This window comes from Moschus berezovskii, chromosome 15 (assembly GCF_049115385.1).
Source record: "Moschus berezovskii isolate FMDL1 chromosome 15, NW_MosBer_1.0, whole genome shotgun sequence".
Classification (NCBI taxonomy): domain Eukaryota; kingdom Metazoa; phylum Chordata; class Mammalia; order Artiodactyla; family Moschidae; genus Moschus; species Moschus berezovskii.
Genome location: NC_142474.1, coordinates 5,688,229 through 5,711,388, shown reverse-complemented (window position 1 = coordinate 5,711,388; position 23,160 = coordinate 5,688,229). Strand labels below are relative to the sequence as shown.

Sequence of the window (23,160 nt, the reverse complement as noted above, 5' to 3'; positions counted from 1 at the left end):
AACGAGAAGTGTCCCTCTGTGGGGACAGCCTTTAGGATAAAGGTGATTTAAAGATCTATCCACTGGAGTGTGAGACCTTATTGGGACCCCAAGGGAAGCAGTTCTTAAAGTATGCTGTTAGGAGACAATTAGACCTGGGAACACTGACTTGATGTTTGTTGCTTAATTAAGGAATTGTTATAAAAATTTAAATATGGTCAGGGTATTAAAAGTCCTTGTCTTTTAGATACGTGAACCAAAGTGTTCCTAAATGAAACAGATGTCTGGAATCTGCTTCCAAGGAATTTAGGAGCCGGGGAAGTGGATGGACAGGTACCGAAAAAACCAGGTTGGCCGGAAGTTGTTAATCATTCAGCGACTGAAGCCCTGGGTTCAGTGTACATGTGGCATCATTATTCTAGTCTGGCTTTCTTTGTAAATCAAGTTTTCTAAAATGAGCAAATGGAAAAAAAAAATGTGGGTTTAAGCAAGAGAGTAGTTTATTTCTTGCATATAAAATCTGAAGATAGGTGGGGCAGGCCAGGTAAGATAGTGGCTTCCTAAGTGTCAGGAAGCCAGTTCCTTCCAGCCACTTGCATGCCCCCCTTGCCTTGACCTTTGCCTCAGAGTCGCAGAGCTGCTCCATTCCAGCCATTACAGACAGGGTGGGAGGCACAAGCTTCTTTCTTTGAAGGATGAGTCTTAGAAGTCACAGGACTTTTCCATCCTACGGACCAGACCTAACCATATAACCGTGCTTGGCTGCAGGAGAGGTTGGGAAAGGCAGTCTTTATTCTGCTGGCCAGATGTCTAAACCTCTGGGCTTTTATTAGCAAGGGAGGGCGGGTGAGCAGCTACGAGAGTTCAGTTGGCAATGTCTGCCACGGCTCCATCCCTCTGAGCGTGTGGGGTACCACAGGTCGGTGCTCAGAGCTGGCAGCAAGGCTCATGGTAATGCTGTACAGCTGGTGGGCCTGGTGATGCTTAAATATGCTTGTCATTTACATATGCAAATCAAGCAAGCTGCTCAGAGTCTCTGCTCCCCTTCAGATAGGTACAGGAGCATCAGGATCAAGTGTCTGGCTTCCTTAACTCTCCCAGGCTGGGCGTTCATCTCTAGGAAGCCAGGATGGCAGTGCCATTTCCTATGCCGTTCTAAAATCAAACCCAGCGCCTGGGCCTTCATCTGGCCTAAGGCCTGGATATTTGTTCAGCCAGTGAGTGAGATGGAGAGAACTGTTTAGTCTCTTCCTGGACAGCTGAGCAGCATCATGGGGGCCAAGCCCCCAGAGTGGGCAGTGTGGTGGCACGGACACCCCACCAGGGCGTAAAGACAGGACGTCCCCAAACCACAGCTGCTCTTACACTGCCCTGAAGATTGTTGCCATGTAGGTTAAGTCAACCTTCATTATTTACTTATTATTTTTATTGAAGTTTTGTTGATTTGCCATGTTATATCAGTTTCTGGAAACTTCATTTAAAAAAGAAATCTTAAATTGATTTTTGAAGTAATCTCCTATTGTTGCTATAATGGGTAAGTAGTATGGTCTGCCCTGAATAGAGGGGAACTGAAAACCCAAGATTCTGCTAAAGATTCTTGGCCCTGCTTTCTCTTTCTTAGAGACAAGCTAGCATTACACTGACCAGGATCCTCCTTGAGGCGTTTAAATGAATCAAAACATTTTTAAATGGGATTGCTTTTTTTTTTAACACAACACCCTTCACTGTTATTTAACTCCTGTCTGTCACCACTAACAATCATTTCTCCTGGAGTCTGCAGTCCCACTCCTAGGAAGAATGACTGAACTCTGCACACCTTGGTTTCCCCATCTGTAAGATGGGATTTAGGTTATCTTCCAGGAGGACTGAGACTATTACATGAGATCTCAAAAGTCTCAGTGTATAAAATGCCTGGCTTGGCTTCCCTGGTGACTCAGTGGTAAAGAATCCACCTGCCAGTGCAGGGGACACGAGTTCGATCCCTGGTCCAGGAAGATCCCACGGGCCAGGGGGCAACTCAGCTCCTGTGCTGCAAAAACTGAGCCAACCCACCACAACTATCAAAGCGTGGGCACCGAGAGCCTGTGCTTGGCAAGAAGCCAGTGCGACGAGAGGCCAGAGCAGCCCCGGACCGCCTCAGCTGGAGAAGGCTGTGCAGCAACAGAGACCGCAGCAACCTGAATAAATACACAAATCTTTTTTTTTTTAAGTCTGTCTCATAGAACAAGCACGCAAATGCTGTGTTATCATTTGTGAGTTTCATGGAGGAGAAAATGCGAGTCCTGTCACTAAAGAACAAAACATGGCTTGAGCAAAAAAAAAAAAACAAACAGCAAAAAAACAAAAAGCAACCCAAACTTCAAAGCAGCAGAGAGGAGAGACATAAAACCCCAAACACTTCATTAACAATGGAAGACACTTTATTATTTTTTAAAGCATCTCTCAACATTTCAACTCTTGGTAGAAATCAAATGCAAAACATCTGCATTTTTAAATTAGCATCTATTGATCTCAATCACAGCAACCTCATATAATTAAGATACACACCAAGGAGGAGCGCGGTCACAGCATTTCCTATTCCAACCCGTGAACACCGTGTTTCCGTGATGATAACCCACACTGGACTTTCTCTTCCAGAACAAGTGGGTTATTCCTGCTTCTGTCTGCTGTGTAAGTTACATGGCATCATGGTTGGTTAAGAGTTAGTGTAGTGCTAGAGCAGTCTGAAAATGGAAAACTGGAAAAGTCAGGACTGGGACAGGCATTGACACGTCTGAAATGTGAAAAGGAAGAACATCAAAGGTGGGTGCCCCCGAGTGGGAGGGCCTTAGTAATAAAGTTGGTTGAAACTCAGCTTTATATACACATGGAATATCTACAAGTGATCTACTAGATATATATATATATTAAAAAAAGAGCCATAGAAGATTTTGAAAACCTTAAAATCTCTCAACTGAGTTGGAAGAACATCAGCAAATTCACAGTGGCCTCAGGATTCAGCCAGATGGAAATGTGCTCAGGAGCTGAATACCTCCTCCCATCAGAAAACCCACTGCATGTCAATCCCCGAAACATTCTGTACGTCACCAACACTTATGGCTAAAATATGTTGTTAGTTCACACGGAAGCAGTTCTATTTTCAGATTCTTGACCCGCTCCTCCTCTGTAACCCAAAAGGATACTCCAGGGTCAGTTAATTCACATAAGGAGTTTTAAAGGGACTTCGGGTTTGGAAGTGCTGAGGCTCGGCTAAGAATCTCAGGAGGCGCCCGTCCGTTGGGCGCACGCCAACTCCTGCCCACTTCTAGTGCAAAAAGGTCGCTGTAGGTTACAGAGGAGTCCTGGAAACAGGTGAAGAGGAGAGGAATGAGGTGGAGGGGTGGTGGGGATCCCAAACCCTCTTCCTTCTGAACCGAGACTCGAGGAGACTGCAGCGCAAGATCCACACTCAGCAAGCGGCGAAGACCAGGCTGGAGGTCCACAGGGTAAGGTTCTCGACTCGTCAATGAGTGGTCACAGTCTGTGGGAGCAGAGACCTCTCAGCCCGGACGAGCCCCCCGAGGTGCACACTGGAGGTAGGTGTTGAGATTGGTTGCAGGGAAGACAGCGGCTCTCCACGAGCCCAGGGGACATCATCTCTGTTCCTCCTCCGCGCCTGCATGCTCCACTTGACCTTCGGGCTGCGGCGAGCGGAGCCAACAAGGTGGAAGGGCATGAGCCCCTCCCCTGGAAGACTAAAGAACCTGGGGCGTCTTTATAAATAGCTACATCGGTCATGTTTTCACCACTTTGAAACACAGGGCAAGTTGAATATTTATTTAAAAATAAATCTCAAAAATATCTATGTACAGTACGGGAAGAAAAGGATGTGCAAACAGAAGTGGGGGGGGGTCAGTGCCGCAGGGGAAGGTCCACGCTGCAGAGTGTACAGGCCAAGCTCACAGACCCCATGGCTGCGCTGAGCTGTGGAGGCAACAGCATGACATTCAGTGAATCCTGGGCTCGGGTCACCATTGACGCCTAGAGGCAGGGAAGGCAGGTGGGGAATGCCGGCAGGGGTCCCGGTGTTTGGGGGCGGCGGAGGGATGAGCCAGTGGAGGAGGCCGGGTGTGGCAGGAGGGCTCATTTCACAAGCCAACAGGCCTCTAGCTCACCTCTCCAGGTGGGCATCAGGAAGCAACCCAGGGGGCCCTTCCCAATCCAAGTTGGCTTCGCCGTGGGAGTGAGTGGTCGGCAAGAGTCCCAGAGATAGAAACCATCTTGAAGAAACAACCCTCACCCCACCCCCCCCCAAAAAAAAACCAGAACAGGGAGTGGAGAAATTAGCGAAAAGGAATCCCAACGGAAGCGCCACCCTCTCTCCTGCCAGACGACAAAGTAGCCATCAGTTGAAATAATCTGAGTCGGTAAGGGAACTCCCACGTGGGGTGGCCGGCCCCAGTCCCCCAACACCCCCGTGGTCAAGGGCAGGGCTCTGCCTCTGAGATCTATGCCTCAACGCTGCTTCTCCGTGACACCAGAAAGGTCGGAGGTGTAGCCCTTGGAGCAGGGAGGTGCGGGGTGGCGTCTATCTGTACACGAGATGGGAGAACTGGGTGGACTTGTAGTTCAGCTGGTTGTTGGGCATGAACTTGTGCAGCTCGCTCTTTTTGCAGCAGGGGTCGTAATGGTAGGCGCTGAGGCAGGCGTCACAGGAGACTTTGGAACACTGGGTGCAGGTGTTGGCAGCCCCCGGGCGGTTGCAGAAGCCACAGCGGGAGGAGGCGGCAGCGGTGGCGGCGGGCGGCTTGGACTTGGAGTGGAGGTGCGGCGGCCGCTCGAGGCCCTGAGTCTGGCCCGCATACTTCTCCCGCAGGGCGGCCCCATGGGCCAGGCTGTCGTGGCCGGAGGCCTTGCTGGGGAAGGCGCTGGGCTTGGCGGCCGGGGAGCAGGCCAGCAGGCTGTCGCAGCGCGGGCAGAGGGCGGCGCTGCAGGACAGGCCGCAGTTCTGGCACTTGGAGAGGGCGGACTCTTTGGCGGGGGGCGAGCGCTTGTGGTAGCCGGGGTGGGCGTCGCTTCTCAGCAGCCAGACGTCGGGCCGCAGGGCGTCCTGCCTCCGGTAGGCGGCCCGGGGCTCCGCGTCCGTGTACAGATCCACGTCGTCCGGGCCGGGCAGGTAGGGGCCGCGCAGCAGGCCGAGCCCGTTGCTGGGCGCGGGCGCCGGCAGGTCGTCGGCGCCGCCGTGCGGGGAGCCGGCCACGCTCAGGAGCGACGGCGGCGGGCGGACGATCTCGTCCCTGAGCTCGTCCCCTGGCTCGGCGGCCGGCGGCTCCTTCCGCAGGCTCAGCGAGGTCTTCAGGGGAGGCTTCCGGCTCTCCCAGTAGCTGTCGTAGGTGTCCACCGACCGCGAGGGCTTGGTCACGCGGGGCTTGTAGTAGTCCTTGGCCGCCCGCTCACTGGCCGACTTCTGCAGCACCACGCGCGCCATGGAGGCCGACAGCGGCTCGCGGGCCTCGGCGCGCCGCCGCAGGGCCTCCGCGCACCCCCGCGCGTCCTCCGCGCTGCCCCGGCGCTCGCTCACCACGTCCAGCTCCGTGTAGCCCTTGTCCTTGACCTGCGAGTGGATCTCCAGCATCTGCTCGCACTCCACCTTGGCCAGAAAGAGTTCGAAGGAGACCATCTTCACCTGCAGCGTCTCGACCAGCTCTTTGAGCCTGTAGGCGGTGCCCAGCTCGGGCACGTAGCCCATGTAGCTCAGGATGGCTCGGATGTCCTCTTCCAGTAACGTCGACTTGACGTAGTACACGAAGGGGCCCGTGTAGGTCTAGGGGAAGGGAGGGCAGAGGCGCAGAGGTGGGTGCTTCTCTCCCAGACACACCGTGGAGACTATACCCGGGCGGGGCACCCCCAGTCTGCACACAGGCACGTGGGGAGCGGGAGTCGGGGCCATCTCAGGGCGGCAGTTGGACCCTGCTGCTCCCCAACAGCTCAGCGCAAGGGCCTGAGGGAAATGACCCCGGGGGGCAGGGAGCAAAGCCCTTGGCCTTCCACACTGGGGGCAGGGGCCCTGCTCCTTGGTGGGGTGCAGGGCAAACACCGATGGAGAAGGGGAATCGGGTCAGAGGCAGAAACACCCAGGAGCAACACGAGCACGCCTTTCCAGTATTTCCGTGAGGCAGCCTGACCCAGGGGAAACTCTGCTGAGCCTCCACCGCCTTTGGAAGGATTCAGAACTCTCCAGTTCCTCCTCCCACCTCATCTCTGTCTCCCTCGCCCGTGGCAGCCTGCCTCCCGTACAGCGCCAGGAGCTGTCTTCCCCAGTGGAAACTGGATCCGGCCTTGCCCGCTTCCCAGACGCCTTAGAATAAATTCCAGCCCCTGCCCCAGGCTCCAGGGCCCTGCGTAACTGGGTGCTGCCCACCTTTCCAACCTTACAGTTTCAGATGTGAGCTGCCAGGGGTGGGGAACCAGTGAAGAAAAGGCACTAGGCAGGGAGGCCAGGTGGGCAATTCTGGTCCTCATCTCAGAGGCAGCGGGGAAGCCGGGAGGGCCCAAGCAGAGGAAGGAGGAGATTACACGGGCACAAACCCTCTTCCCAAGATGGAAGGGAAGGCGCAAGAGGGAAGAGCAGCGTGCAGGGCCCGTCCCCAGACCTTACCTTGATGCTTCTGAACTCCTTCTTCCAGGGGCAGAGGAAGAGGTTGATGCCCACTGTCTCGAGCACGCTGAAGGCGCAGCGCAGGGCCCGCAGGCTGGAGGAGCGGAGCGAGCGCAGGGAGCTCTCCACCACCTCATAGAACTGGATCAGCCGGAATCGATAAAAGGGGTCCACCTTGTGCAGGCTGAGCAGGGTAGAGGCTGCCGCCCGCAGGGACTCGTCACTGCCGGGGGTGGCGTCCCCTTGGCCCTCGTGGAACTGCACGTACTTCCGGAACAAGTCATCCTTGTATTTTGCATCCATTGAACTGGGCTTCCCCATCCAATCCGATCCAGGACGGGAGCTACCTTATCTCCTCCATGGCTTCTGGGTTAGAGGCAGGGACATTGCCAGAAGCGTCGACATGCTGCCTGCCTGGACCCACAGAACGCTCTGGAAGGGGAAGACCGAAAAGCATGTCATTCCTCGAAATGGTCCATGTCTCATCTGGTGGCTGCCGAGGCCAAACCAGAAGCAGAGCCTGCCTGAGCTACACCAGGGCCTCAACACACTTACCAGACAGGGGCACCACACTGCAGTGGAAACAGGACCAACAAGGTCCTTGACTCTGCTGGAAAATACTATTAGGGGCATCGGACCCAGTTTCATGGGGGTGGGGAGGGTAAAACAGCCCCTGAGAAAGTGAGGGTTAGACCCAAAGGGTGAGGTGTTGGCAGGAAGGGAGGTCCCGGGCTAACACTATGAGCACTTACTACGTGCCAGGTGCCCACGCATCCTAACTCATCCTGTCTTCAACAGCCCTAGGAGGTAGGTGGTATTGTTACCCCCATTTTACAGATGGGAAAACTGAGACACAGAGACACTAAGAAACGTGCCCAAAGTTACAGGACTATTAGGAAGCAGGGCTGAGGTGAGTGCCCAGGCAGGCTGCTACAAAGTCCATGCCCTTCACTGCCAGAAGGAAGCTAGCACGTGAACAGCAAGCAGTCTAGTGAGGCTGAAACAGAGAGAGGAGGAGGGTCACAGGACACGAGGCTGCCCACACTTGCAGCATCCCAGCCCCGGGTCTCAACGAGTCAGACATTTCATTCAAAGAGCCCCGTGAAGCCCCTGAAGGGTTCAAAGCAAGGGGGACAGGAAAATGATCCCACCTGTAATCATAAAAAAAAAAAAAAAAAAAAAGGCTGCTTTGGCTGCTGACTCTTGGAGAGCCCCTTCATCTGCCTTTGTTTCTCTGTGGGGCGGGGGTTTTTCCCATGCCCTGTGGCTTCTGGGATGTTAGTTCCCTGACGATGGATTGAACCTGCACCCCCTGAAGTGGAGGCATAAGACCTAACCACTGCACCACGAGGGAATTCCACCCCACCTTTGCTTTTTACGGTTCCCTCTTGGGAGAGGACAGAACCTTCTAGGCTGGACGCACAGGAGTCATGCTCTTGCCGTCTCCCTGGCCACTTGTTAGTAGAGTAGGCACAGATCCATCAGTACGCTGCAGCAAACCTGTATTCATTGAGGGATACTGCCGGGGCCAGGGGAGGCAACACAGCCCAGAGGGGTTACCGATTTCAAAGCTGGACTGCCTGGGTGTGAACCCTGGATCTGCTTCTCCAGGTTACTTGGGCCAAGTACTCAACTCAGTTTTCTCATCTGAAAAAGGGGGTTAATAATTCTTACAGTCCAGAGTAGAAGGATTCTCTGCAGTCAGTACAGAAAGCTCTTCAGGGACTTCCCCAGGGTCCTGTGGTAAAGAACCTGCCCTCCAAAGCCGGGGGTGAGGGTTCCATCCCTGGTCAGGGAACTGCAACCCCAGACACCTCGGGCTAACTAGGGAAGCCTGTGCACTGCCAGAAAGAGCCCGCACGCTGCGACGAGGCCCCAGCACAGCCAAGGAGAGGAAAGGAAAGGACGCTCTCCAGGACACCAGCTCGGAGGAGGCCTACGAGGCGCACAAGCAGACACTCCTAGTGTCGGAAGGTGCTGCACCTGCCAAGTGTTCTCAGGAGGTGAGATCAGAGCGAGGCAAATATCTCCGACCGGGGTGGACATGCGCGTTCACGCTCACCTGTCCTGCCTTTCCTGCCCACAAGCTCCATGGGTGCAGAGATTGTGACCAAGTGACCCAGCAGAGGTCACAATGCCAGGGTAGGGCACACGCTTCATAAAAACCTGCCACTGTCTGAGTGTGTGTGGGGAGGGGCGGGTCCTGCTGGCTGTGGGAGATGGTGAGGGGCCGAAAACAAGCTGCGGTGGGATGGGATGGACCTACACGGTCCTCCAGCAGCTCAGTCCGGCTCAGAAGTCCTAAGTGCCCATGAGCCTGGCGACGATCAGGAAGGCCATAAAATCATGCAGGTGGTAACGAGACAATCCTCTGGCTTCTCCAGTTTTGGGGAGATGCCGGGGGGTAAGACATGCAGGAGGATGAGGGACGCAGAGAGGCCACCCTCTCCCACCCACTGCCCTGCCAAGGAAGCCTGAGGCTCAGACCCGAGGCGCACACGAGGCAAACGGTGCCACTGGGACCAAACCCTCCCTCCTGCCCGAGGCCGCTGTGGTCCTCAGAACAGTCGCCCACAGACCCTTCTGCTGCTGCTCAGACACATCAGGCCCATTGTGCTCTCAGGGCCTTTGCACACATTGTCCCTTCTGTGTGTTCTTCCTCTGGTTTCTCCTGTCGCGGGCTCACTCTCATCATTCAGGTCTCAACTCAACCATCACTCCTCTGAGGCTCTCCCTGACCACCCCAGCTCAGTAAATTGCACCTGCCTGGGCCGTGTCATCCCATTATCCTGGGGTAATCACCATCTGAAATCATCAACTTTGGGCATCCCGGGCGGTCCAGTGGTTAAGACTCCACAGTTCCAATGCAGGGGGCATGGGTTCGATCCCTGGTGGAGTAAGTTCTGCATGTCGCTGGGTGTGGCCAAAAAAAAAAAACCTCTAGGAAATTTTCAACTTTATTCATTTATTATCTCCCTGTCTGTCTCCCCTCAATATCCAGTAAGCAGTCAACCCTGCAAAGGCAAGGACGATGTCTGTTTTGTTCACCATGATGCCTAACACAGCAGCTGGCACACAGTAGGTATTTGATAAAACAGGCAAAATGCATGATGCTAAGCACGTCAGCATTCAGCATGCCCGCGTTTCTCATTTAGCTCTCCTCAGAATTCTGGAAGGCCAGCGGGAGCGAGAAGAAACCAAGGCTCTGTGACACGATCTGCCACGGGGTTATGTAAGCTCAGGGTTAGGAAAAGGTGGACCCCAGGTTCCAAGCCTGGCCTGAGGACTGGAAAGCTGTGTTCCTCCCGCCACCCCACGATTCCTGAGCTCAGCGATATGCAGGCCTCCCCAGTGCCAGGCCCCAGGCTGGTGCAGTGGGGGAGACAGGGCGTAGGCAGGGGACAGGAGGGCACAGCAGTTGAGAAGACAGAGCTGTGCCCTGAATTCTAGCTGAACGGGCTTACCGCTCGGTATCAAAGTATGTGTGTTCACTTTAAAAATAAAACTGCACTGCAACCTGAGAGAAGACATCACTGTCCTTGCTAAAAAAAAAAAAACCCATATGCATTTACCATTTTTTTTTATTTATCCAAAAGAAGCTTCCATCCGGCCTCTGGCCCCAGGGACTGTTTTTTAGTACATCTGAGAACAATTTAGACAGAGCGACATCAAGCCTCCGAAACGCTGCTGTGATTTTTCTCCAAAGAAGTCAGGCTTGAGCCAATAGAGATTGACTTTAAAAAAAAAAACAAAAAACAGAGTCAGCCACCCTCAAGCTCAGCTCAGCGTCTGCTCAGTGCTGTGACCATACCACAGGCCCCACCCTTGTTTGTGGCTGGCAAATAAACAAGCAAAAGGGCTGCAAACAGCAGTGGGTATTCAAAGTCCTTAAAGTGAAGGGCGGGAAACACATCCAAGGGGAATCTTGAACCAGCCTACACTGGTGAGGAAACAGGTGAAAGAAAATGCGACAAGGTCCTTGAGGAAAGGCAAGAAGGAAGGGAACAAATGTATGGTCCTACTGTGCGCTACACCTCGGGCTTTCCGCTTTAACTGCATCATCCAGTTTAGTCCTCACAGTTCTACACAGAGAGAACCAAGGCTCTGCCATTAAACAACCTGCTCAACAGAGCGTGAAAAGGTGAGAGCTGGAATCTGAACCTGGGGTGGCCGGCCCTGTGGCCTGGGATTTTCCTCCTTTACCTCGCTCATCTGTGGTTACCATGAGTACCATTTACCAAGGGATTAGCACAGAAGGGCCCTCTGCTAAGTGCCCCATGAAAATCAACGAAATCCACTCGACAACCCCAAGGTTAAACAAGAAAAAACTGAGGCTCAGAGGGGCCAATTGGAGGAGGGAATGGCAACCCCCTCCAGTATTCTTGCCTGGTGAATCCCATGGCCAGAGGAGCCTGGCGGGCCACAGGCCATGGGCTCGCAAAGAATCTGACACAAGTGAGCGACTCAGCCTGCAATCACAGAGGGGCCAAGTCACCTGTCCTAAGCCGTAAAGACAGGGAGAAGGGGCTTGGGGATCTGAACCCAGGTCTGATGTCAAAGCCCTTACTCAAGCTCTGAGCCGCGCTGCTTTCAGGAACAGCCGTCCAGCTGCTGGACAGCTCTTCTTGGAAGGGCTTGACGAAGGTGGACGCCCTATGGCAGGGCCAGCAGAGCTGAGTTCTAAAAATTTCAGTGGCAGCAAGACTCCCATCTTCTCATATGGAGCGGGACTGGAAGAGCACAGATCTCTCTATGACGTAAGCTTGAGGGCTGAGAGGGGAGGCTGACCAGCGCCCGGCCAGTGGTAAAGCAGCTGACATCATCCCTCCTGAATTCATTTTCTGAGAATACATGCTGCATTGTAGCTGGTCATAGCTGGTGTCTCTTCTGAGCACAGAGCCAGCAATTTATTCCTAGCACTCTGCAAGAACAACAAAAAACACGCTCTCTGCAAAAACAGCGTGGTTACAGGGTACCAAGACAGCGCAGTGACAGAAGCCGTTAATTTCTCCAAGCAACCCAAGGACTGGAATGACAAGACATGCCAGGCTGGCGGAAGAATAAAAAAAAAGCATGGTACCATGAACATCCCTAACAGAATCGGGTGGGTGTCCAGAACCAAGAGACATGGTCAGCACCTTCCTGCACCCACAATCTGGGCCCCCTTTTGAAAAGCAAAGCAATGAAGAGAGAGATATTGCAGTCGGGGGCGGGGGGGCGGGTGGCATTTGAATTATTTTTTAAACTTCTCAGAGGAAAGCTGGATCTGTTTAAAACCTCACTGAACGGAACTGAAATGATTCTGGATAGCAAAGCATGAGCTTGGCTTTACCTCAGCTGGCCCATTCAAGCAGAAACATTCCCCAAGCAGCATCTGAAGGCTGCCTCCTCCCTGCACAGGCAGAAGCTATTTTGGGCCCGGCACTGCCCCAGTCCACAGGTTTACAGATCCTTGGTCTAGCTGCAGGCCGCTCAGAGTTCCCTGGGCCTCCCAACAGCAGCAAGGGGAGTGCCCATCAACCCCCTCCACCTCCGCACCCCACTCCTTGGCACTCATCCCCAGGCCCCTGGGACACATCCTAGGCAACCTTCCACTGGCAGTGAAAACACCAGAGGGTCCCCATACCCCAACCCGATCCCAGAGAGATTCAGAGAGAGGGCTTCCGGACCTCTGAAAATAGCCTCAGTCGATGCTGAAATTGGGCTTCCCCAGTGGCAGCTGCCGCTGGCAGAGGGGCTCTGGAGCAAGCAGGCTCCCCTCCCCGCAGCACACAGAAGCTGGCAACTGCTATTCCCAGTCTGGTAATTCCGACAGCCTCCAAGCGCCACATCAGTTGTGCAAAACACCCTAGTCCCAATCTCGGGCCCTACCCAGGGACTGTGGCTAAATCGACAACGGCTATCATTTATTGGCGGGCGGGGGTGGGGGTGGGGCTTCCCTGGTGGCTCAGACGGTAGAGCATCCACCTGCAACGCAAGAGACCCGGGTTCCATCCCTGAGCTGGGGAGATCCACTGGAGTGGAGTGCATGGCAACCCACTCCAGTATCCTTGCCTGGAGAATCCTATGGACTGAGGAGCCTGGCGGGGCGACAGTCCTGTGAGGTCGCAAAGAGTCGGACACGACTGAAGCGACTGAGCACGCAGGCATCATTTATTGGACGCCTGCTGTATGCCAGAGGCTGTGCTTCGTATTCATCTCTGTTCGTCCCCAGCCCGGCCCCGAGCAGACAGGTTCACTCCCCATTGAACTAACCAGCCAACTGGGGCTCAGACGATGGAGCGACTCGTCCAAGGTCACACAGTGAGTACAAACCCCGATCCGGCACCGGCGCCTGGGCTGAGGACCAGCTGCGCGGCAACCGCCTGCGGCTGCCCCGAGCCTCCCACCGCCGGTCCCCAGGAGGCTGCGAGGCAGCCCTCGGGGGAGCGGGGATTCTGAGGAGCAGCCGGGCCCCCGGAGTGCCGGAAAGGCGGGCCCGCCCATCGCCCCCTCGCCGGCCGCGAAGGGACCCCGCTCCCGGGCCGGCCGAGCCCCGCCGAATCGGGCGCCCCCTCCGCCCAGGGAAGCCCCAGACGCCGTTTCCGCCCGCGGCCGAACCGCCCTTACCCCGGCACCGCCGCCGAGGACGCCCCGGCCGAGGTGAGCAGGAAGCAGCCGCGGCCGCCGCCGGAGCCGGGCCCGGCTGGGCGCTCGGAGCTCCGGCCGGCTGCGGGAGACGGAGACCAGTACCCTGGGGCCGCGGCGACCCGGAAGCACTCACTCCGGAAGTGACGTCGCGGAGGCGGGCCCAAAGGGAGGCCAGGCCGCGGCTGCGCGCTGGGCCGGAGAGAGGGCGACGCTCGCCGGAGGCGGAGAAGAAGCCGGAGGCAGAAGGGTGAGCAGAGAAGCGGCGGCGTCCCGCTTCGGGGCCTAAACACCCGCCGGCGCGGGGCTGGGGCTGGGACCCGGAAATAAACGGGCCGGAAGTGACGCACGCCCTCGGTCCCAGGATGGCGGCGGGCCGGGTTGTCATGGGAACCTGGCTGGAGCCGGGAGGTGGTAACTTGGAGCTGTGAGCTCAGATGGAGAGATTCGCGGCTTCCACCTCCCGGTCTTCCCCATTATCCATACGATCTGACCATGAGCTCCCGACCGCGCCTGAGTAGGAGCTGACAGTTGGATCCCTCACTCCCATTTTACAGGTGGAAAGACCAAGGCTTAAAAAAAGCAAATGAAATGCCCAAATGTCACGTGAGACTGAATCCATCCTTGGGGGGACTGGCGATGTTACAGACTGTGTTTAAGAGCGAGGGTTCTAGTTTTGCCTTTACCACTTACTAGCAACATAACCTTGGAATAGTTACTTTACTTCTCTGAGCCTCAGCTTTTTCACCTATAAATGCAGTAATAATATACCGCCTCCTGGAATTCAAGTGAGTATGGAAGCCACTTACTAAAGTTATTAAAGTAGTTGCATTCAGTTCAGTTCAGTTGCTCAGTCGTGCTCGACTCTTTGCGACCCCCATGGACTGCAGTACATCAGAGTTCTCTGTACTTCACTGTCTCCTGATGTCATCTAACCATCTCATCCTCTGTCCTCTCCTTCTTCAATCCTTCCTTCTCCGCCTTCAATCTTTCCCAGCATCAGGGTCTTTCCAGTGAGTCAGTTCTTCGCATCAGGTGGCGAAAGTATTGGAGCTTCAGCTTCACCATGAGCCCTTCCAGTGAATATTCAGGTCTGGTTTCCTTTAGGATGGACTGGTTGGATCTCCTTGCCAGTCCAAGGGACTCTCTAGAGTCTTCTCCAACACCACAGTAGTTGCATTAGTGTAATAATCTAAATACCCTGTTTTAAAAATCTGGTTAAGTTGATAATTTCCTTGGTTGTCCAGTGTTTAGGTCTCCGTGCTTTCACTGCTGAACGACTGCGTTCAGCCCTGGTTAGGAACTTAAGATCCTGCAAGGTGCGTGGCATGGCCAATAAATAAATAATAAAATATAAAATAAAATCTGGGTAAGTCAAAGGAAATGACTTTTCTCAGTCCTCAACTTCCCTGAATGGAAACCAGCATTGAGGAAGCCCAAGCCAAATACTGTCTCCTTGGTTTGTCACTTCACCAGACACCTGCAGTGTAGACTACACCGGCATCAATTCTGGTGGCTTGTCACACTTCACTTCATGCATTTGTCTTCCATCACGTTGATGGTTTTCCCAGAGGTGGCTAGTGGTAAAGAACCCACCTACCAGTGCAGTGAGACTTAGGAGACTCACATTTGATCCCTGTGTTGGGCGGATCCCGTGGAAGAGGAAATGGCATCCATTCAGTATGCTTGCCTGGAGAATCCCATGGACAGAGGAGCCTGGTGGGCTACAGCCTGTAGAGCTGCCAGGAGTCTAACTGAAGCCACTTAGCATACCCACGCAGCCCATGTTGGCCGTGCACTTTGCTTTTGTGGTTCGTCACTCACTGAACCCTTAGTGCTTGCAAAGTGCCCAGCACATACTGAAGACTTTGTTGAACACATTTACCATTGAACCACTCATTCTATCTCTCTAACTCACCCCAGATATTTATAGAAGACTCAGGGCCCGCAACGTGCCAAGTTCTCTTTCTCCAACATGGTCTTGGCTCTCTGTACCTACCATATTTTTCTGCCACTTTGGCCTCTGTGCCTGTATATGCTGCTCACCGGGTATGAATGTTCTTCCTTTCTTTTCTTCCCTTCCTTGTTTTCTTGACTTCCAGCCCCAACTGAGTCCTCATATCCTTTCTGAAGCTTTCTCTGATTTCTCCAGGCAAAGACCCACCTTCCCCTGGTTTCTCACCCCACAACAACATCTAATTTAAAAAAAAGTTAAAAAAATTTTTTTTTTGGCCATGACATGTGCCACGTGGGATCTTAGTTCCCCAACCAGGGACTTGCAGGAACCCTTGCCTCCTACATTGGAAGTGCAGAGTCTTAGCCACTGGATTGCCAGAGAAGTCCCCTGTCTTTCATAATATCCGTGTTTCCCATGAGCTCTGCACATGTCTGATCAGGAGCTGTCTGACAGATGTTGCTTGAGTGCAGGATTCTTTCCCTAGGCCTTGGTGTCCCCAGCTAAAGTCAGAGGGTCTTGTCTCAGGAGTCACTGACATGGTGCCTGGACAGCATTTGGAGAACCAAAACCTGCTATTCAAAGAGTAGCAATTATTGTATTTATCTGTTGCTGTCTGAGCGTCGCTTTAGATCTTTGTGTACTTCTGCTATTACCAGCTCATGTTTAAGCTCTTGTCTTAATCACTCCTAAGGTGATGGTGTTTATAGGAATTCCAGCTGAGAAGAACTGTCCCACCCAAACTCTGCCTTTGCAACAACTCAAAACTGTACTTTGGAAACCATTACAAGAGTGCATGAGGCTGTTAATAAGTCCCTTCCAACTGTGTGGTTTTGTGACAGCCAAAAAGAAAACAAAAGTTTTAAGAGGGCTTTACTGGTAGGAAACCCTGGTCAATGAGTCTCGGTGACATTTTGTATCAGAGAAATACCAAAATCTCTGAAGGGAGACATGTTTCTCATCTTGAAAACAGGGCTGGAGGCCTGAGATTTCTCTGCTTGGTGACGTGTAATGGCAGGAGCATCCTTTGCAGATTTTATTACATAATGGTTAGCGGATTATGCAACAGTCATGTGACAGTGATCAGGCACCTCTACTTTCTAAAAGCCAGCAACATGAACCACCTACCTACTTCTTTCTATTTTTTAGCGTATTTTTTTAAATCACAAAAGCACTGCACAAATTCTAATGACATAGGCATCTGTAGAACAAAAAATGAAAAAGAAAAGCAAGTCTATGACCCACCAATCTGATTTCTTGGAATCTACCAGAGAAAAAGCAGAAGTGCACAAAAAGACCTGTTGCATTATTGTTTGTAATGCAAAAACAAAACCCAGAAACTTTCTAAATGCCCATCAATAGGGGAATGGTGTAGCCATACTAATGACTACTATCTTTAAATGACTTTAAAAGGATGATGTAACCCTACATAACTCTGCAAGATATATTTTGGAAGGAAAAAAGAGAGCAATACCCTGAAATGGAAAACACAACGTCAACCAATAGTATATATTTTCTAAGGGTGTGCATGTATGAAGCCAACTGAGGACAATAATGCAGAGATCATGTTTTTCAAATCAGTCTACAAATACAAATTATATGATCTGTACTAATATCTTTCTCCCCTAGAAGTCAGTTAACTCTCTGAGGACAAAACGACTGTGTCTGTTTTGCTTAGTTATATTACTGCTCCATGCCCTGCTGCACTACGCCGCACCCATCAGAGAGTGCAGCAGCAATTGCTTTTAACTGAGATTCTCACCGGATGCCTACAATATGCCAGGACTGATGTTAGATTTAAGGACACAGACCCAAGAAAGACAGACACAGTGCTTGCCCTTAAAGAGCGTACAGTCTCCTTACCAGAAAGAGAAGATTAATAAGTTAGGAGGAAAGAAAGAAAGTGAAGTCACTCAGTTGTGTCCGACTCTTAGCGACCCCATGGACTGTAGCCTACCATGCTCCTCCATCCATGGGATTTTCCAGGGAAGAGTACTAGAGTGGCATTTCTGAACTGAAAACCGATGATTCAGGAGAGAAGGTGATGAATGTTGTGAGAAGGACAGAGGGCTTAGAGAATGGAGAAGTGGCGTCTGAGACGGCACACTGGGGGCAGCCCCTAGCAGGAGGGGACATTTGCATGGGCTTTGGACATGTAAGGGTATCCAGCTTTCCTTCCAGCTGGAGGGAAGAAAGCAGTCAAAACAGGACTGGAGACTGAGACTCCACCGCCTACAAGGATTTACGGTGGGTGTAACTGGCTGCTAGAGTACCATCGCCTCATACTGCGCAGTGCCAGAGATTAGAAGGACTGTAATACGACCTGCTACCTGGGCCACAGTAGGCCTGCAGTAAATACTTCAGTGAGAAAACAAATGTTGTTGAACCCCTACCATCTGCCAGCTGACTATCGCCAGTTTCCCAGCTGATCATGATCAGGCATCCAGGTTTCTGAAGAGAAGCTAGAGGTCCAGCTTTCTAAGTGAAATCTCTCAATTATAAACACCGTGTGTGAACATACTTCCCAGGGACTTCCCTGGTGGGCCAGCGGTTAAGAACAGAATCTGCCTGCCAACGTGGGGAACACGGGTCCGATCCCTGGTATGGGAGGATTCCACATGGCACGGGGCAACTGAGCCCATTCACCACAACTACTGAAGCCTGCACGCCCTAGGGCCTGTGCTCCACAACGAGAGAAACTAGAGCAAGCCAAAGCTTGCGGATCGCCATTAGAGAGTAGCCCCGCTTGAGAGAGAGCCCACACACAACAATGAAGAGCCAGAGCAGTCAAAATATTTAAATTTATTTAGAAAATATATATATATATATAAACTGCCTAGTTCTGCCAACAAAGGGAGCCTATGAGAAATGACACTACTGTAAAAAGGAAAAAAAAAGGAATTCCCTGGAGTTTGAGTCGTTAGGACTCCGTGCTTCCACTGCAGGAGCACAGGTTTGATCCCTGGTCGGGGAACTAAGATCCCGCATGCCACGTGGTGCAGCCAAAAATAAATCAAACGGCAAAGTGGAAACAACCCAAGTGAAAGTGAGCATTAGTTGCTAAGTGTGTCTGACTCTTTGCAACCCTGTGGAATGTAGCCCGCCAGGCTCCTCTGTCCATGGGATTCTCCAGGCAAGAATACTGGAGTGGGTAGCCATTTCCTTCTCCAGGGGATCTTCCCGACCCAGGGATCGAACCCGGTTTCCCACATTGCAGGCAGATTCTTTACAGTCTGAGCCACCAGGGAGGCCCCAAATGTTTATCAACTTATGAGTGGATATACAAAATGTGGTATTTCCACACAATGGAATATTATTCAGCCATTAAAAAGGAATGAAGTTCTGATGAATGCGACACCATGAATTAACCTTGAAAACATCATGCTAAGTGAAAGATGCAAGTCACAAAAGGACAAATATTGTGTGATTCCACTTACCAGAAATGCCTATCATAGGGAAATTCAAAGAAACAGAGTAGAATAGACATTGCCAGGGGCAACCATAATATCCACTTTTCAGTTATAGTCATTATCAGATCTTGCTACATTAACGTTGTTTGTACTTCATTAGATGGCTTGGTACAATGCAAATTGCAAAATGCTGTGCAAAAGCAGTGAGCTGGTGGAGTGACTGATGAACAATATTCTGGAAGCAGCCTTTTTATGTGGTCATCCTCCTGTGTCTTTCCTTTTATAGCTGAATCATTCACTGCCCAAATTCCACCACCTCTCAGGATATCTGACACATAGAAGTTATTGGTTAAATAGACATTTACATGCTAGTGTCACTCATGTTAAAAGTCCTTGCAATCCAAGACTGTGTTCTTTTGGTTTTTTTTTTTCCAGTATTTTTTTCCTTTTTGGTTTTTACTTCCATCCTAAGTTGTTGCTGTTCAGTTGCTCAGTCATGTCTGACTCTCTGCGACCCCATGGACTGCAGTATGTCAGAGTTCCCTGTTCATCACTATCTCCTGGAATTTGCTCAGATGCATGTCCATTGAGTCGGTGATGCCATCCAACCATCTCATCCTCTGTTGCCCCCTTCTCCTCCTGCCTTCAACCTTTCCCAGCATCAGGGTCTTTTCTTCCCATCAGGTGGCCAAAGTATTGGAGCTTCAGCTTCAGCATCAGTCCTTCCAGTGAATATTCAGGGTCGATTTCCTTTAGGATTGACTGGTTGGATCTCTTTGCTGTCCAAGGGACTCTCAAGAGTCTTCTCCAGCACCACAGTACAAAAACATCAATTCTTTGGTGCTCAGCCTTCTTTATGGTCCAACTCTCACATCCATATGTGACTACTGGAAATACTATAGTTTTGACTAGACAGACCTTTGTAGCAAAGTGATGTCTCTGCTTTTTAATACTCTATCTAGGTTTGTCATAGCTTTTCTTCCAAGGAGCAAGCCTCTTTTAATTTCATGGCTGCAGTCACCACTTGCAGTGATTTTGGAGCCCAAGAAAATAAAGTCTGTCACTGTTCCCATTTTTCCCCCATCTATTTGCCATGAGTAAGCTATAAGGGATAGAGGTAAGTCAACATTTAAGCAACTGAGAAGATTTAAGAACAAGGGAAGCCTTGTTCCACCTAGTTGGGCCAGGTGCGGTGAGCTTGTGAGATACTTGTTTGCCCCCTAGTGGTGAAGGTGGGAATTCCTACAGCTTTCTGTTAGCAATTTGGCAGTCTTGAGGAGCTGTGACACTGAGATGAAATTATCTACCCATAGATTAATAAATGTACACATGCATAGTGGTGTAAGTTCTACCTACTTTAGATAAGTATGGTAATAAATACATTTTACATGTGACCCGAGGTTGAGAGAGAAGACTCTGAGGGTTACTTGATTTGAGGGCTAGGAACCACCTGTACTAGATTCTCAGCTGGCTCAGTGGTAAAGAAGCCACCTGCCAGCGTAGGAGACACAAGAGACACGGGTTTGATCCCTGGGTCTGGAAGACCCCCTGGAGTAGGAAAATGACAACACGCTCTAGTGTTCTTGCCTGGAAAATCCCATGGACAGAGGAGCCTGGTGGACTAGAGTCCATGGGGTCCCAAAGAGTCGGACACAACTGAGCACCACCACCAACAGAAGCATTGACTGGGGCGGGGTGTGGGGTATAATGTAGGTTAATGGTTTGCAAAGTGCAGCCCTAACCAGCAGCACCTGCACCATCTGGAGAAAACGTTAGAAAGGCAGATCCTCGGGCCACGCTCTAGAGTTACTGACCGGCTGAATTCGAAACTCCGCGCAGCTGCCCCACCAGCAACTCTTATTTTCAGAATCCCCCCAGGTGACTCCGATGCAAACTAGAATTTGAGAGCCACTGGCACTCCTTTTCAGTTGTTTCTTACTTTTTAAAATTTTTAGCCCCACCCTGCGGCATATGGGCCTTTAGTTCCCCTTGGTCCCGCTGCATTGGAAGTTTAGCCTCTGGATTGCCGGGGAAGATCCTGACTCCTGTGTTCCATCTGTGTTAAAAGGTGACTTAATACCTCTGTGCATCGATCTGCATGATTGTAAAATGCAAATTGGCTTCCCAGATAGCTCAGTGGTAAAGAATTCCCCTGCTGAGGCAGGAGACACAGGAAATGCTGGTTCTATGCCTGGGTCAGGCAGATCCCCTGGAGAAGGAAATGGCAACCCACTCCAGTACTCTTGCCTGGGAAATCCCATGGACAGAGAAGCCTGGTAGGCTACAGTCTATGGGGTCTCAGAGTTGGATGAGACTAATTGATGCTTTTGAACTGTGGTGCTGGAGAAGACTCTTGAGAGTCCCTTGGACTGCAAGGAGATCCAACCAGTCCATTCTGGAGATCAGTCCTGGGTGTTCATTGGAAGGACTGATGCTAAAGCTGAAACTCCAATACTTTGGCCATCTCATGTGATGAGTTGACTCACTGGAAAAGACTCTGATGCTGGGAAGGATTGGGGGCGGGAGGAGACGGAGACGACAGAGGATGAGATGGCTGGATGGCATCACAGACTCGATGGACATGAGTTTGAGTGAACTCCGGGAGTTGGTGATGGACAGGGAGGCCCGGCGTGCTGTGATTCATGGGGTCGCAAAGAGTCGGACACGACTAAGCGACTGAACTGAACTGAAGCACACACAAAAAGTGCAAATAGTAGAACCTGTCATAGATTGCTGTGAGGACTCGTGTAAAGCGCTTAGAATAATAAGCACCGCACAGTTCACTATTAATACACTATTATGTCAATCCCGTCCTCTCTTTCATTGCTGTAGTTCAGTAACTCAGTCATGTCCAACTTTCTGCGACCCCATGGACTGCAGACATACCAGGCTTCCCTGTCCTTCACTACCTCCCGGAGCTTGCTCAAATTCATGTCCATTGAGTCGGTGATGCCATCCAACCATCTCATCCTCTGTTGCCCCCTTCTCCTCCTGCCTTCAACCTTTCCCAGCATCAGGGTCTTTTCTTCCCATCAGGTGGCCAAAGTATTGGAGCTTCAGCTTCAGCATCAGTCCTTCCAGTGAATATTCAGGGTCGATTTCCTTTAGGATTGACTGGTTGGATCTCTTTGCTGTCCAAGGGACTCTCAAGAGTGTTCTCCAGCATCACAGTTTCAAAGCATCAATACTTTGGCGCTCAGCCTTCTTTATGGTCCAACTCTCACATCCATACATGACTATTGGAAAAACCATAGCTTTTACTATACAGACCTTTGTCAGGAAAATAATGTCTCTGCTTTTTAATACTCTGCCTAGGTTTGTGATAGCTTGTCTTCCAAGGAGTAAGCATCTTTTAAATTCATGGCTGTAGTCACCGTCCTCAGTGACCTTGGAGCCCAGGAAAATAAGGTCTGTCACTGTTTCCACTGTTCCCCTTTTTGCCATGAAGTGATGGGACCAGATGCCATGATCTTCATTTTTTCAATGTGGAGTTTTAAGCCAGCTTTTTCACTCTCCTCTTTCACCTTCATTAGGAGATTCTTTAGTTCCTCTTTGCTTTCTGCCATTAGGGTGGTGTCATCTGCACATCTGAGGTTATTGATATTTCTCCCGGCAATACTGATTCCAGCTTGTGCTTCATCCAGCCCAGCGTTTCTCATGATGTACTCTGCATATGTTAAATAAGCAGAGTAACAATATACAGCCTTGACGTACTTCTTTCCCAATTTTGAACCAGTCCGTTGTTCCATACCCAGCTCTAACTCTACAGGTTTCTCAAGAAGCAGGTAAGGTATGTATGAGTTCATGGAAAGTTCATTTCAAGAGCTCAAACTAGAGGCGCTCAGTGGATTTGAATCCCGAGTCTGGGGCTCCCCTGCCCTCACCACCCTCCCTGCTCACAGCACAGGGTCCAGTGGCAGTTACAAGGCCAAAACAAAAGCTTATAAATACCTACAACACATCTCTGCCCCCACAAAAGCACCCCCATTCCTGGAAGGGAGACAGAGCACTTTTGGGCTGGGGAGATGTCAAATGCACAGTGCCTGGCATAGGAACAAGAGAAAGAAACGGTAAAATGGAAGCATTGGCTCTCTTGGGCTGATGCCTACACACCAAGTTCCTGGTTAGTGAAAAGCTGGCCCACGTGGCTAGTTAGAAATAACCCTCCTGCTGCCAGCGGGTCAAGCAGAATCAATCCAGAGGACTGGGAATGGGCCAAATGAGGTGCAAATTTGCATTCAGTTAACCTGGTTTAGCAAACTGATTTATTTGTCTTGTGCAGACTCCTTACTGTGAGGCATTTGTGGCCTTACAGGGTAGAGTTTAATTGATCATTGACTTTTCTGGTTAAGAAAACCGCACAGACCTGTTAGCAAAGCCGGCCTTTAAAAAAAAAAAAAAAGTAGCTTTTGTTATAACAGGCTGTATATGAGAGCCAACTGGGTACAGTGGGAAGTAAAGGAAGATGAGATTCAAAACGTCTGGATTCTAGGCGTGCTTCTTTTGAGACTGAGGTTTAATCTATCTTTTCAAACCCCAGGCTCTCCATCTTC

The 23,160-nt window shown here is 51.3% G+C and overlaps 1 protein-coding gene across 3 annotated transcripts; it reads right to left on the bottom strand.

Moving 5' to 3' along the window:
* Window positions 1–2,381: 2,381 nt before the first annotated feature.
* Window positions 2,382–13,389, bottom strand: SPATA2 (spermatogenesis associated 2). 3 transcript variants are annotated; one of them, XM_055393371.2, is made up of 5 exons: window positions 13,226–13,389; window positions 11,184–11,537; window positions 10,189–10,350; window positions 6,617–7,048; window positions 2,382–5,782 (listed from the first exon to the last, which is right to left on the bottom strand). In XM_055393371.2, exons 4-5 carry the CDS (start codon window positions 6,935–6,937, stop codon window positions 4,547–4,549), a joined length of 1,557 nt encoding a protein of 518 aa, XP_055249346.2. In that variant the 5' UTR covers window positions 6,938–7,048; window positions 10,189–10,350; window positions 11,184–11,537; window positions 13,226–13,389; the 3' UTR covers window positions 2,382–4,546. The 3 variants fall into 3 exon arrangements, with proteins under 3 accessions (XP_055249346.2, XP_055249352.2, XP_055249339.2); XM_055393377.2 differs by lacking the exon at window positions 11,184–11,537; XM_055393364.2 differs by lacking the exons at window positions 10,189–10,350; window positions 11,184–11,537 and having other exon boundaries at window positions 13,226–13,388.
* Between the last annotated feature and the right edge of the window lie 9,771 nt (window positions 13,390–23,160).

What these genes read in the sequence shown, in the direction of transcription:
- SPATA2 (XM_055393371.2), bottom strand. Translation starts at nt 6,937, where the DNA reads ATGGGGAAGCCCAGTTCAATGGATGCAAAATACAAGGATGACTTGTTC. An exon ending in AGGAGTTCAGAAGCATCAAG is followed by an intron (nt 5,783 to 6,616) that starts GTAAGGTCTGGG and finishes CCCTTCCCCTAG; the next exon opens with ACCTACACGGGCCCCTTCGT.